The sequence below is a fragment of the Canis aureus genome, chromosome 19, assembly GCF_053574225.1.
Source record: "Canis aureus isolate CA01 chromosome 19, VMU_Caureus_v.1.0, whole genome shotgun sequence".
Classification (NCBI taxonomy): domain Eukaryota; kingdom Metazoa; phylum Chordata; class Mammalia; order Carnivora; family Canidae; genus Canis; species Canis aureus.
The window spans coordinates 42,794,668-42,810,262 of NC_135629.1; the positions used below are offsets into that span (position 1 = coordinate 42,794,668).

Consider the following 15,595-nt stretch of genomic DNA (forward strand, 5'->3'; position numbering starts at 1 on the left):
TGAATTCATTCTTCCTTACATGTATAGTTAAGCTGACATGTTTAATGACTTGTTAGATTGCAGATTCAGGTCTAGCAGGTCTAGGGAGCCTGAGATTCTTCATTTCCTACGTATGTGTGTATTTATGTATTTATTTGAGAGAAGGTGTGTGCGTGCATGCCGCACTTGCATGAGAGTGGAAGGAGAGGGACAGAAGGAAACGGAGAGAGGGACTCTTAGGCAGGCTCCACACTCACCAGGGAGCCTGACTCAGGGCAAGCCCTGAGGACCCCAAGATCATGATCTGAGTTGAAATCAAGATTCGGATTTTACTTACTGAGCCACTCAGACACCCCAAGATTCTGCATTTTTAATTAGGCTTAGATGATGCTCATGGTGCTAATCTGGGACCACACTTTGAGTAGCAGGCCACAGAGTTCTTTTCCCTTCAGGCTTTTTTCTTTCCAGACATGGACTTAGCTTCCCCCTGAGGTCTGCTCCTTCCCCTATTTGTTCTACTCACCTCACTTCTCAATTTTTTGCCCTAGTCTTGGCCCTGGCATGTTCCTATTTTCCAAGACTTCCCAGCCCCAATGCCTATTATCATCTGACTATTTTGTGTCTCTCCAGAGGGAAAGCCTAGTTAACTCTTCTTGGATTAAGTGTACATTCCTGGTCCAATATGTGGTGGCACAAAGCAAGAGCACCTGCCCACCCCAGCTACCTGGCCCTTCAGCAGGACAGAGGATGGCTTTACCAGGCAGCCATTAGCCTTATGCTGCAAGCATCAAGCTTTATTAAACCTAGTGGCTGCAGGGAGACCAGATCAGTGGATAGGGCCCTGCCGGTCTCTCTGGAAAGGTTTGCTGGACCCCAATCACTTTGGCTGAAGAAGGCAACCCTGGCCAAGCTGCTCCCATGGACCCTACTGGCTGACTCCAAAGAGCTTGCTCCGAGTTGTACGTGAAAATCCCTCTGTGGGAAGACAGAGCTCTTCCAGAGCATTTGGGAAAGAATGGAGTAGGTGCAAGTAGGCCTAGATAGCCCAGCCTCAGAAATCATGACTGTGACTGCCATGTAGGGCTTCCTTCTCTGCCTACAGAGGCCTGCGCCTGCTGGGCTCAGTGGAGGAAGCACATGGTATAAAGTAGTGGTCCAACTTTATTCTTTTGCAGATAGATATCCTGTTTTCCCAGTACTAATTATTGAAAAAAAAAAAGATACTTCATTGAATTATCTTGTTACCCTTATTGAAATTCAATTAGCCATAAATGTGAGGGTTTAATATTTGGACTCTCAATTCTATTCCATTGATTTTTATGTCTGTCTTTATGCTAGTACTATAATGTCTTGGTTACTGTAGATTTGTAGTTAGTTTTGAAATTACAAAGTACAATTCCTCATCTTTGTTCTTCTTTTTCAAGATTGTTTTGACTATTCTAGGCTCCTTGTTATATCCATGCAAAAAAGCCACCAGGGACAGGGGTTGTGTTGAATATAGAGATTGCTTTGGGGAACATTGCCATCTTAACAATATTAAGTTTTCGGGACACCTGGGTGGCTCAGTGGTTAAGCATCTGCCTTTGATTCAAGGTGTGGTCCTGGAGTCCTGAGATCAAGTCCCACATTGGGCTCCCTGCGAAGAACCTGCTTCTCCCTCTGCCTGTGTCTTTGCCTCTCTCTGTGTGTCTCTCCTGGATAAATAAATAAAATCTTTTTTAAAAGCCCCACAATAGGGATCCCTGGATGGCTCAGCGGTTTAAGCACCTGCCTTCAGCCTAGGGTGTGATCCTGGAGTCCTGGGATCGAGTCCCATGTCGGGCTCCCTGCATGGAGTCTGCTTCTCCCTCTGCCTGTGTCTCTGCCTCTCTCTCTCTCTCTCTCTCTCTCTGTGTGTGTGTGTGTGTGTCTCTCATGAATAAATGAATAACATCTCAAAAAAAAAAAAAACCCCCACAATATTAAGTTTTCAAATCTATGAACATAGGCTGTCTATTTATTTAGATCTTTCATTTCTTTCAGTGGAATTTTGTACTTTTCAGAGTATAAGTTTTTGGTTTTTTTTAAGATTTTATTTATTCATGAGAGAGGCAGAGACAGAGGCAGAGGCAGAAGCAGGCCCCCCTCAGGGATCCTGATGTGGGACTCAATCCCAGAACCCCAGGATCACAACCTAAGCCAAAGGCAGATTTTCAACCACTGAGCCACCTAAGTGCCCCTCTCTCTTCCTCTTTTTATAAGGACACTAAACCATCATGAGGACCTCTACCCTTATGATTTCACCTAAATTTAATTACCTCCCCAAATTTCCCATCCCTTAATACCATTACAGTGGGGATTAAGGCTTCAACAACTGTATTTTGAGAGAATATAAACATGCAGTCTATAACAGAAGGCATAAGATGTTGCTTTTTTCCATTACTGATGAAGTTAATTTTGATCAGTTGGTTAAAGTCACCCTGTATGTTGAATAAGAGGATCAAAAAAGGTCTTTGGTTTTGGAGAAAGAACTTACAAAATTTTATTCATTATTGTATATTGTTGTAAACTTGTTTTGACTGGCATAAATTATTTCAAGATCATAGAAAAGGTGAACTAAAGTGATTTGCATGGTTGCCATCATGAATTTCTCTCTTGATATTCCAGACAAACCTTGTATTTTCTTTAATTACTTCCAAAGTCTCAGATAAACATTTAAATTCTAAATCATTCAACAGAGGAATCTTGCATTTCTATAGGTCAATGTTATATTCTCCCACTCCCCTGGAATCTCTAGGAGAACTCTTTGCATTAGATATATCATGTTTACGACATGCCCATGCACACGCTTTATATGTAGGTGTCACACTTGAGCCATTCCATCTTACATTTATTTAAACCTTTCACATATATTTTTATACCTAAAATACATAGGATTGGATTTTTTTAAGGTCAAAATGTTTTCCATTTTGCTGAATTTCTGTCACAGTGGCTTTTATCCATTGTGTGTGTGTTTAAATAATAAGCTCATATTTGATTGAACTGAAGCTGTAGGAGTCCTGAGTGCATAAGTACATTCTCTCCTCCTGACAGTGTTTGCCCTTGCTTTTGCAGTTAGCCATGGGGCATTGCCAACACAGGACCATTTTATCCTCCTTCAAAAATTCCAACTTGAGGACAGCCCAGGTGGCTCAGCAGTTTAGTGCCGCCTTTAGCCCAGGGTGTGATCCTGGAGACCCGGGATCGAGTTGGGCTCCCTGCATGGAGCCTGCTTCTCCCTCTGCTGTGTCTCTGCCTATCTCTCTCTCTCTCTCTCTCTCTCTGTGTGTCTCTCATTAATAAATAAATAAAACCTTAAAAAAAATTCCAACTTGAGGGGTGTCTAGCTGGATCAGTCAGTAGAGCATGCAACTCTTGATCTTGGGGTCATGAGTTTGAGCCCCATGTGTGGTGTACAATTTACTTAAAAAAATGACAACTTGAGAAGTGATTAATATCCAGAATATATAGAGAACTTTTAAAACTCAAAAATGGGCAAAGAATAGACATTTTTCAAAAGAAAATATATAGATGGACGGTATGCACATGAAAAGATGCTCACCATCACGAATCATTAGGGAAAGGCAAATCAAAACCACAAGATACCACTTCATACCATTAGGATGGCAACTATCCAAAAACCAGAGAATAAAAAGTGTTGGTGAGGACGTGGAGACATTGGAGCCCTTGTGTGTGTGCTATGGGTGGGAATGTAAAATGGTACAGCCATTAAGTGAAACACACCAGTCACTTAATGGCAAACACCATAGGATCCACTTACATGAGATGAGGTACTTGGAGTAGCCAAAATCAGAGACCAGAAGGAGAATAGTGGTTGCCAAGCCTGGGGGAAGGAGGGAGTAGGGAGTTAGTGCTTAATGGGTACAGAGTTTCAGTGTTGCAAAATGAAAAGAGGGGGATGGATGGTGGTGATGGTTGCACATTAGGAATGTATCTAATAGGGATCCCTAGGTGGCTCAGTGGTTGAGCGTCTGCTTGATCCTGGAGTCCCAGGATCAAGTCCTACATTGAGCTCCCTGCAGGGAGCCTGCTTCTCCTTCTGCCTGTCTCTGTCTCTCTCTCTGTGTCTCTCATGAATAAAAAAATCTTAAAAAAAAAAAAAAAAAGGAATGTATCTAATACCACTGGGCTGTACACTTAAAACACTTAAAATAGTAAGGGTTGTGGGTTTTGTTTTGTTTTGTTTTGTTTTTAAGATTTTGTTTATTTGAGAGGGAGACAAAGTGACCAAGAGTATAAGAGCAGGGGGAGGGAAAAGCCGACTCCTGCTGAGCAGGGAGCCTGACCCAACTGAGCCACCTAGGGGCTCCCTAAGATGGTAAGTTGTTTGTTTTTTGTAAGTTTTATGTAATATCTATTTTACCAGAATAAAAACATTGGAGGGAGAAAAAGAATTCCAGTTTATTTTTTTATTTTTATTTTTTTAAAGATTTGTATTTATTTATTCATGAGAGATACAGCAAGAGAGAGAGGCAGAGACACAGGCAGAGGGAGAAGCAGGCTCCCTGCAAGGAGCCTGATGTGGGACTTGATCCTGGATGCCAGGATCACATCCTGGGCCAAAGGCAGATGCTCAACCACTGAGCCACCCAGGCATCCCAGGAATTCCAGTTTAATATGGAAGCTTCAGTTTCAGTTCCCTATGCTGTGGGGGGTCTGAATTCATACCCACATTTCAGATTGAATTTTGCATTCACTTGCCTACTGCCCAGTGTTTCTAGTCGACCTGCTTTCTGAGAGCCAAGCAGTGCCTTAGAAGGGAAGAATTTATGAACCCTGAGTTGGTTTGTGGAGGGAGGGCCCTTCAGGGTACATGTGTGCCCACCCCTCTGAAGACAGAAACCTCTTTACTTTTTGTATCTAATTCTTGCCAAAAACTTTCAATTGGGCCCTTGAAACATACATGCTTCCTTTTAAACAGGCCTTCAACACCATTTTGGGGGGCCTCTGGGTGGCTCAGTCAGTTAGTTAAGCATCTACCTTTGGGCAGATCCCAGGGTCCTGGGATCAAGCCCCACATTGGGCTCTCTGCTCAGCAGGGAGTCTACTTCTCCCTCTCCCTCTGTCCTTCCCCTCACCTCATTCTCTCTCTGTCTCTAATAAATAAAATCTTAAAAAAAAAAAAAAAAAAAAAACAGACATACTTGCCACACCATTTTAAAACAGTTTTACACACTTTCTTTAGGAGAAAAAAATGAAAGGGGTTGGAACATTATTTCTCACAGAATTGGGGCTGGTCAGAGGGCATTCTTATCCTCAAACTGTGATGTTTGCAGGAAGAATTAATGGGGTGGATATAAGTGGCAAGACTTCTGAGTCTTAAGTCCATACCTCCTAATCAATTCCTGTTTTCTCTCCTTTTCTGTGTCTAGCACAATTACTTGAAAACCATGATGGGCTTCCAGCAGGCACACAGAAAATAAGGCTTCATCATCAGTGCCTTGAAGGACAAGACCCCCAGTAACTCCCACCTGCTTTAGTGGAGCTGCTATACCACCTGCCCAGAGTTCCAGGCCCTCTGCTCCAAGGCTGGGGCCCAGTCCGGGGAACTCACAGTGACCTGCCTCCCAACAGGAACATCCTTCACAGGATACTCTTGCTCACCTTCACAGAACACTTTGGGTTTCAACTCATTGTCTTATATGCAGAGACAGGATAAAATAACTTCCTAGTCTGGACTTTTGATGCTCACTCAAGAACTTGCTTTTTATTTCCTGTTCAGAAGGATGTCTTCCCTTTGTTCAGGTGGGGTCAGAATGGAGTCTCCCATGAGAAAGTGAGAAAGCTCAGCTACACTCCTAGAACAGCTTTGTCCCACTGGTCGGCCCCTTTCCTTCCCCAGATGGACATCCTGGGGGTGAACTGGGTCTGAGGAGCCCTGGTTCTCGCAGCTCCTTCACACTTTAGGTTCTGTTAGGGCATCCTGTGCTCCTAAGCCAGTTCACTGGAGGCCCTCCTTCCTCAGCAACCAGAAGAGGAATGAGTCTAGGTGGAAATGGCTGAAAGGCAGATTTTTTTTTTAAAGATTTATTTATTTATGTATTTATGATAGAGAAAGAGAGAGGCAGAGACACAGGAGGAGGGAGAAGCAGGCTCCATGCCGGGAGCCCAACGTGGGACTTGATCCCGGGACTCCAGGATCGTGCCCTGGGCCAAAGGCAGGCACTAAACCACTGAGCCACCCAGGGATCCCCTGAAAGGCAGATTTTTATTTCAAAATAAGAGGCTTAAAATGAGAGCAGTCCTGCCATGAAATTAGCAGAAGAGCCCCATAGTGGGAGGCTCTCTGGCAAGGAGGCTGCAGAACATGCACTGGATAGAAGGTTGGACTGGATGACTTCAGTGATTCTGACCTTCAGCCCATCAGTGAGCAAATGGATGGGGGTTTGTGGAAAAGAGGAAGTAGAAAGGCATCCGTGGGGTCCCTGTCTTCTTCCTTTTCAGCTGCTTTCTCTTTCACTGACTGACACACAATGATTCTAAAACAGCTTTCAGAGACTCCTACCTTGCCAAGGCTTTGCAGAGCAGATTTGAAGTGCCCCAACTTCACCCCCCTGGCTGCCACACACAGGGACTGTCACTGATCAGCACTAACAATGTGCACATAGCCCTGTTGGTTAGTCCTTGTGTTTCCTGTGATTGTGGCCAAATAGACAAGCCTGCCTGAGCTCTGTCTACCCTCCCAGTTAGTGGAGACCTTAGGCAGAGAGTTCTGATTCTTTCCTTTCTTGGCTGCTCCTGCTCTTACCAAGACTTGTTTGGGGTTCCTAGGTCTTTGGGACACCTCAGGAAATAGAGCATAGCAAACAGGTTATCATCATGTTGGAGCTACAGGAAGAAACTGTGGCATTACCAATCCCCCTTCCCTTCATTCCCTGCCACAGGCTGGAATGGCATGGCCTTGCGGGACATTGCTCCACAGGATTCCTGGACAGCCAGTCTTGGGGCCTGCTGGCCAGGGCAAGCTGGGCCTCTGTCATGGCAGTTGGGCACATTTGTCTTTAGCTAATTCATTACCACAGAGGCCTCTCTGGCACAATGTGAAACAAGTAATCATCAACGTGGGCAGGGCCACCGGAATAAGCCAGGATGGTGCTTGGTAGATCACTCCACACAAACTCCTTGCAGGAGCAGATGCTTCCAACATGATAGGGAGCTAGGGAGCATCATGTCCACTCAAATGGGCCTGTTGTTCTAGAAAATAGTTCCTGCCGACCTAATCCAACCACAAAATCACCCGAGGGGACTTCCAATTCCATCATATAACAGATAAGATAACCTGAGAACACTCCTGCAACAGAAATTCTGGCTCAAGTAGAAATTCTTTTAAACGCAAAGCTAAATTTGAAGGAAAGAAAGGGAACTGCTAGGAGCTGGAGAAATGAAAACTCAGAGTGGTCAGCATGTGAACTGGATGTGGCCGCTGGCGATAGAAATGTGTGAGTGGATTGTTGCCCATGATGTAATGTCCACAAAAGCATGAGAAATAAGACTTTGGCCCATGCCCCATAGGAAGTTGGAAATGGGACCCTTTGCATAAAGCTGACACCTTGAAGGCTTCATCCTTGATGAAGAGGTAAGCTAGAAAAAGTTTCCCCACTTTTGGGGAAGATGTTCCCAGAGATAAGGGGGAACAGGTCCTATGAGAATTTGTAACCATGTATAGGTTTAGATTCAGATTTACAGTGTGGTCCAGGAACCACTAGGCTGAGAAATTAGCATAAAAATTAGCCCAAGGCTGAAACACCTAGTAGAATCAAATAAAAAAAATCTACACCTGCTCTTTACCAAGCCACACAGCATTCCCTAGTAAACACGAGTTCCAAAGACTAAACACACACATATGTGCATGCACATGTGTGCCCATGCACATGCAGAAACAACCTGTCATAGCGGAGGCAAAATGAGAGTGTGATCAGATAACAAATTATTGAATAAAGATTATACAACATATATGTATGTTTTAAATAAAGACAAAAGTAGGAATCAATATGATAAAGGCTCTCCAAATAGGTCACAGATTTTTTTTTTAAAAAAAGCAGAACTTTAAAATAAAAAATAAAAAGCAGAACTTTTAGAAGTGAAAAAATGTTTTAAAAGTTAAAATGGCGGACTAGAAACAGCAAAAGAGAGAGTGAGTGACCTGGATGTTGGATCTGAAGAATTTGCTTGGAATGAAACAGAGGGATGGCAAGATTAAAACTGAAAGTGTGGCTAAGAGATGTGGTAGACAGAATGAGAAGCTCCAGTATACATGAAATCACAGATGCAGAGGAGATCCCAGGATGATTACTGTCTTGGTGAGCACATCCAGTCTCCTGGCTTTAGGCATCGTTCATATACTAATTCTCAATCTTATACATCTAGCCTAGACTGCTCTCTGGAACTTCCAAACCTCTACAGCCAACAGCTAATTTGGTATCTCCATTTGAATGTCTATTAAGACGTCTACAAAGCAGCATGTTTAAAGCTAAATGCCTAATTGTCCCCCAAATATGCCCCACTCACAACCTCCCTTAGCTCAGCTCAATTGCTCAGGCTAAATACTTAGTTTTATACTAAACTCCTCTTTTCCTCTCACAGTCCCCATCAGATCTGTCAAGAAATTCAATAGACCTTATCTTCCTACTGCATTAAAAATCTGACCACTCCTCCCTACTTCTATTGCCCTGACTCTGATCTAAGCCACCGTCCTGTCTTGCCTGGATATTGTGGCAACTTCCTTTGTCCTCTCCTTCCTCTGCTCTTCTATAGTCCATTTCCAAAACAGCTGCCTGGTCGATCCTTTTGAAAGTTCGACCACATCACTCGTCTTTTCAAACCTGAAACGGTTCCTGTTTCTCTCAAGAGTGAATCCCATCCAATTCTTTAAAACAGCTGGAAGGTCCTACATGATCTTGCCTCCTGTGACTTTACTCTTTTCTCTCTTCTGCCCCCTTGCTCATTCTGCTCCAGCCATGTGGGCCTCCTCACTGTTCCTCAGACATATTGGCTACTTCTACCTGAAATCTCTCAGATGTCCACATGGCTCACTCTGACTTCCTTCAAGTCTGCTTAAATGTCACCTTCTGGAGCAGATACTGTCATGCCTTGATCATAGACCTTGCACTTGCCATTCCTGCTAGTGGGTTCCTACCAAAAGCATCTGCCACTTTTTACATAAAGGCTTTCTCAACTGTAGGTGCTTATTTGCTGCAAAGGGGGCCCAAATGCCAGGGAGTTAACACACTGAGGAGCAACCCTCAATGTATAAGTTGGTGGTTGAGTACCCTAACCTCCTTTCCCTTGGATGGGACATCTCTGAGGCATGTTGTCCACTGTATCCTGGGGCTTCCCCGAAAGAATACAAATGCACACATAGATAAATGGAACCAACATAAAAAAAGATGGTTGGTGTAATTAGTGAAATTATCAGTAAAATAATATCACAAAATATCTAAAGTGGTTAATGGTATAATTATTTATTTATTTATGATAGGCACACAGTGAGAGAGAGAGAGGCAGAGACACAGGCAGAGGGAGAAGCAGGATCCATGCACTGGGAGCCCGACGTGGGATTCGATCCTGGGTCTCCAGGATCGCGCCCTGGGCCAAAGGCAGGCGCTAAACCGCTGCGCCACCCAGGGATCCCTGATTTTTAATCATATAATAACAATATAATGATAATATTGGACCAATATAGCATCCAAGGTTTCTTTCTAAAGTTCAGAGATTCAAGATAAGACAAAGAACTGGGTAGTTCTGATCTTTAATCTGGAGGGTTCAGACACCTCCGTTACTATTTCCTCTGGCATCCTATGGAGATTCCAATCCACCTGTGGGCCACCACCCTCCCCACCCCCCCACTGCTGTCAGCTAGGGCCGAAGAGTCTCCTCTGGACTTGACTCTTGATAGTGGGCTACATTTTCCTGAGGCAATACGAGGTAGTGGTAGAGCACAGGCTTTGGGCCAAGACACAGGAGTTTATTTATTTTTAAGATTTTATTTATTTTTATTTTTTATTTTTTTAGATTTTATTTATGAGAGAGAGAGAGGCAGAGACACAGGCAGAAGGAGAAGCAGGGGGAGAAGCAGGCTCCATGCAGGGAGCCTGACGTGGGACTCGATCCTGGGTCTCCAGGACCACGCCCTGGGCTAAAGGTGGCGCTAAACCACTGAGCCACCTGGGCTGCCCAAGACTTTTTTTATTTGAGAGAGGCAGAGACATAGGCGGAGGGAGGAGCAGGCTCCCTGCTGGGTGCGTGATGTGGGACTCCATCCTAGGACCCTGGGACCACGACCAGCCAAAGGCAGACGCTCAACCACTGAGCCACCCAGATGCCCCAACACAGTTTAAATTCGGACTCCATATCTTAACTGGTGTGGGACTTTGGGCAAGTTGTTCCATTTCCTCAGCCTTTTTTCATGTATAAGACAATGATTAATAACCCTGGGACTGTGTGTCTGGTGCACGGCAGGGCCTCAACCAACTGAAACTGCCACAATATTAATAACTATAACAATAATAAAGTGCCCAGCATTATGTCTGATAGATGGTAAACATACACACACCCACCCCAATGTTAGACTCCCTTTCCATTCCCCAGAACGGATTTTGAATTTGAAAAGGCAGCATTCAGACTGGCATTATCTTTCTCTAGTTAATCCTGACTGCAATGGCTTTTAAAGACCGATCCAAAAGCTGAAGTACAGAGAAGTAGCTGCTAAAAATATCCCCAGTGTCATCCTGGGCAGGTTACTGGAGGTCAAGTGTCTTGGGTCAGGGAAGTAGTAGTCCCACTATACCACAGGGCCAGGCTGCCGTTGGAACTTCATGCTGGGGGCTGGGGGCAGCGTTCTAGCTGGACAGACTGCCCTGGGGGAAGTGACCAGCATCATGAGAGGCTCTGAAGAGACTGTCAAGCAAGGAATAGCCACAGAAATTAGAGACATTTAATGTGAGAAGTGAAGTCCAAGCGGGGGGCAGATGAGTTTTTCGAACCTGGAATGGATGGTCTTGGTGCAAACTGGGCCCCTAGTCCCTGGAGGAGACAAGCAGTGTCTGGGCAGCCCCAGTCAAGGTTCTTGTGAAAGAAATCCTCAAGCTAGGATGTGAGGACTTCGAAGTCCCCAGGTTCCTTCTAAATCTAAATTCAGTGATTCTAGAAAAGTAACAGTGGAAAGTTACTTAATATATTAGTTGAAAATCACACCACAGGGGTGCCTGGATGGCTCAGTCAGTTGGGCATCTGCCTGTGGCTTGGGTCATGACCCTGGAATCCCAGGATTGAGCCCTGCATCAATCTGTGCTTAGCGGGGAGGCTGTTTCTCCCTCTCTCCCTCCCCCTGCTCTTATGCTCTCACTCTCTAAATAAATAAGATCTTCAAAAAAAAATCATGCCATATATGTAGATATACTTATATTTGAATAATAAAGACTAAAATGTCGAAAGGTCGGTAGTTTCTGGATAAAACTAGAGGTGACTTTTTTCCCTTTTGAATTTTTAATTTATTAAATATTAATTGCTTTTATGAACAAAAATATCAAATTTAGAAAGTATTTTAATGTAGAAAAAACAGTCTTTCTATGAGCAGGTGAAAGATCCTTCTGCTAGTTCATGTTTGCATAAATGTATCCACAGAGGCTGGAAGGAAAACAGGGGTCTTACAAGTAGGGAAGGGATTTACTTCGAGGCTGGCCATGATTGTGTGATCTGATGACTAAGTGCCTTGCTAAGAAATGCATTTTTTATAAAGATTTTATTTATTCCTGAGAGATACAGAGAGAGAGGCAGAGACACAGGCAGAGGGAGAAGCAGGCTCCATGCAGGGAACCTGACATGGGACTCAATTCCAGGTCTCCAGGATCACACCCCAGGCTGAAGGCGACGCTAAACCACTGAGCCACCAGGGCTGCCCAGAAATGCATTTTTAAAAAGAAAGGAAGAGGGGATCCCTGGGTGGCTCAGCGGTTTAGCCCCTGCCTTTGGCCCAAGGCGTGATCCTGGAGTCCCGGGATCAAGTCCCACGTCGGGCTCCTGCTTCTTCCTTCTCCTGTGTCTCTGCCTCTCTCTCTCTCTCTCTCTATCATAAATAAACCTTTAAAAATATAAAAAGAAAGGAGGGAGGGAAGGAAGGAAGGAAGGAAGGAAGGAAGGAAGGAAGGAAGGAAGGAAGGAAGGAAGGAAGGAAGGAAGGAAGGGAGGGAGGGATGGATGTCTGAATGCAGGTGGGATTTTCCTGTTATAAGTCCCCTGAAGGAGAATCTACTCTGTCCAGAAAAGCTGTAAAATGGATTATGAGGCTCTGTGTGTGTGTGTGTGTGTGTGTGTGTGTGTGTAGTAGTAGACAACTGCTATTCTTAAATTTGGAGATTTGCTGTGGGGCTGTGCTCTGGCTTTCTGCAGAAGGTGGGAAAGCTAAAGGAGGGACCTGGAAGAGGACAGAGAACACAGCCATATATGTGGACAGGTATATATGAGAAAGGAACACAGGATCTGAGAACTCCCAAGTCCAGATGCTGCTCTTCTTTGAGTCTCAGTCTCTGCATCTGTAAAGTGGAGGCAGCAGCTATCACTGCCTTCTCTACCACAGGGATGCTAAAAGGATCACAGGAGAAAATGTCAATGAAGACCTCACAATATCTAAAGCCTTACATAAATATCTTTTTTTAAAGATTTTATTTATTTGAGAGAGAGAGAAAGCACAAGCAGGGAGGTCACAGGGAGAGGGAGAAGCAGACTCCCCACTGAGCAGGGAGCTCCATGTAGGGCTCAATCCCAGGACCCCGAGATCACGACCTGAGCTGCTGAGGCAGAAGCTCAACTGACTAAGCCACCCAGGTGCCCCATAAATATCTTATAAAAATGCCACTGTCGTGGCAGTGGTGTCCAAATCTAAGAAAGATTTTGGACTCGAATTGTGAGTTTATTCAAGCCTGACAAGAAACCAGGATCTCCTGAAGCAGGGATGGATGACTGGATGTTAGTGAGAGGAACATCTAAATGGTATTTAGGTGTTTCCATTCTTTTCATCTAAATTTTGTTACCATCTGTTTGAATATTCTAATATTAGTCAAAATGTATAATTAGCTCCTGTATCAAGCCTTGTGGTCTTCTGCCAATGCCACTTTCTTGAAAAGCTCTAGAGGCAGAAGATGGATTAAGATTAAGAGCCCTTCCCTTGATGGTTGGCAATACTGCGGTCCTGGGGGCCTGTGATTCTAGGTCAGTCCTACACACACACAATAAATAAAGCAAACCAAGAATCCAAGGGCAAAAAAAGATGCAAATTATTACCTCAAACAGTATTTTAAGATTGGACTCTAAACTGCAAAAGAAAAAAACATGTTATGTACATACAAAAAAAAATTAGCCAATAAAGAGAGAGGAGTGCCTTTTTTTGAGTTCTGACACAGCTGTTCTTATCCCTGGCTGCACGTTATAATCACCTAGAGTGCTTTTTAAAAAATATTTATTTATTCATGAGAGACACAGAGAGAGAGAGAGGCAGAGACACAGGCAGAGGGAGAAGCAGGCTTCATGCAGGGAGCCCGACGTGGGACTTGATCCCAGGTCTCCAGGATCAGGCCCTGGGCTGAAGGCAGTGCTAAACCGCTGAGCCACCCAGGCTGCCCACAACTTAATATACTTATATATAAGTGTATATTATATATACTTGCATATAGCATATTATATAATAATATAGATTATGTGATTAAATATTATATAATTTAATTGTATAGTTTAATTATACTACATAATAATTATAATTATTTTATTTTAGTAACCAAGTATTAAAGATTTATTCTTTTTAAATGATTTTATTTTAAAATCCTGATTTATTCAGGAGAGAAACAGAGAGAGGCAGAGACACAGGCTGAGGGAGAAGCAGGCTCCATGCAGGGAGCCCAACGTGGGACTCAACCCTGGGAACTCCAGGATCATGCCCTGGGCTGAAGGTGGCACTAAACCGCTGAGCCACCAAGACTTCTTCCCAAGTTTTAAAAATTTAACATTTTAATACTTATGAGCATTATAATTTCCAAGCACCTTTGGAAGCTCAACTCCTCTGTGTACTTCCGAGATACTAAAAAGACATTCACGTTGTTCATTTTTTTTTTAAATCTTCTTTTTTTAAATTTATTCATAGAGACAGAGAGAGAGGCAGAGACACAGGCAGAGGGAGAAGCAGGCATCATACAGAGAGCCTGATGTGGGACTCAATCCAGGGTCTCCAGGATCATGCCCTGGGCTGCAGGCGGCGCTAAACCTCTGTGCCACCGGGGCTCCCATTCACGTTGTTCAAAAAGGAACAACAGAAACCCAGTCACTTGCCTCCAAGAGCAAACGAAGACTGAATTGCAGTTTCAGCCACTGCCAGAATGTGACCTGTAACCAATCCATCTGGGATTACCTGGTCAGCACCAGTGAGGTCATCTGCATGAAAACCCCCTGAAGAAACCTTGTCTGAGACAAGCCACTCTTTGTTAGTAAACTTCCTTTCCAGTCCCTCTGTCAACAAAAGCCTTCCATTTTACACAGCTCTTTGGAGTGCCTTTCTACTTACTAAATGTACTGCTGCCTGATTCATGAATCAATGAATAAAGCCAATGAGATATTCAAATTTATGCAGCCGAATATTGTTTTTTCACAGCTTTCAGCAAAGGTGAGTGGAGGAGCCAGATTTATTTCCATAGGTTCTGCAGTAAAGGGTTCAGCTAACAGTGATGCCATCAAAGTACTAAAGTTTCGGGATCCCTGGGTGGCGCAGCGGTTTGGCGCCTGCCTTTGGCCCAGGGCGCGATCCTGGAGACCCGGGATCGAATCCCACGCCGGGCTCCCGGTACATGGAGCCTGCTTCTCCCTCTGCCTGTGTCTCTGCCTCTTCTCTCTCTCTCTGTGTGACTATCATAAATAAATAAAAAAAATTAAAAAAAAAAGTACTAAAGTTTCCTTCCTCTCTAATAGTATTTGGGCAGATTTATTTCCTCTATAATTCCCGGACTTGAGGTTAGGGTGAGGATACAATTTCTTTGAAGCAAACACACAAACTGCAGAGTTTTGCTTTACTTGGAGAGGTCACATATTGAATATCAGGTGCAACATTGCTACTTCCGCTTACGTATTTTTATTTCTAATAGTTTCCCATTATACCATCCTTTGACCTTGGACCTCGAACTGTGGCTGTGGAGCCGGGTAAGACGTTTTCACGGTATGAAAATTGTCCTTGAGTATCCATGTGGTACTCAGCTTCCAGTGCATACACACCAAGTTTAGCATCTTCTCTGGAGTGGGAATATAGGAGAATCTCTACAGAAGGTTTCACAGGAGATATACTAGCACTCTCAAGGTTATTTTTATTGAGTATAGACTCCAAAAGACTGCCTGAAAAGCTATTTATCAAGTAGAGCTAAATTTATTAAACTTGCTGCATTAAGAATGCCAACTGGACAAAGTCATAATAATTTCTCAGAAGGGGAAATTCAGGGGAGGATATTAATAGGGTTTTAGGACCTAAACTGGGTGATTTTTAAAAATTTTTTTTAATTTATTTATGATAGTCACAGAGAGAGAGAGAGAGGCAGAGACACAGGCA

At 43.8% G+C, this 15,595-nt stretch overlaps 1 protein-coding gene across 9 annotated transcripts in view; it reads left to right on the top strand.

The window, feature by feature from the left end:
• The window catches only part of KIF9 (kinesin family member 9), a 55,874-nt gene extending 46,415 nt beyond the window's left edge, over positions 1–9,459 (top strand). For all 9 annotated transcript variants that reach the window (XM_077859101.1, XM_077859106.1, XM_077859102.1 and 6 more), the window contains one exon: positions 5,391–9,459. In XM_077859101.1, coding sequence (XP_077715227.1) covers positions 5,391–5,441 — 51 coding nt within the window. In that variant the 3' untranslated portion in view covers positions 5,442–9,459. The remainder of the gene's footprint in view (positions 1–5,390) is intronic.
• Positions 9,460–15,595: the final 6,136 nt, after the last annotated feature.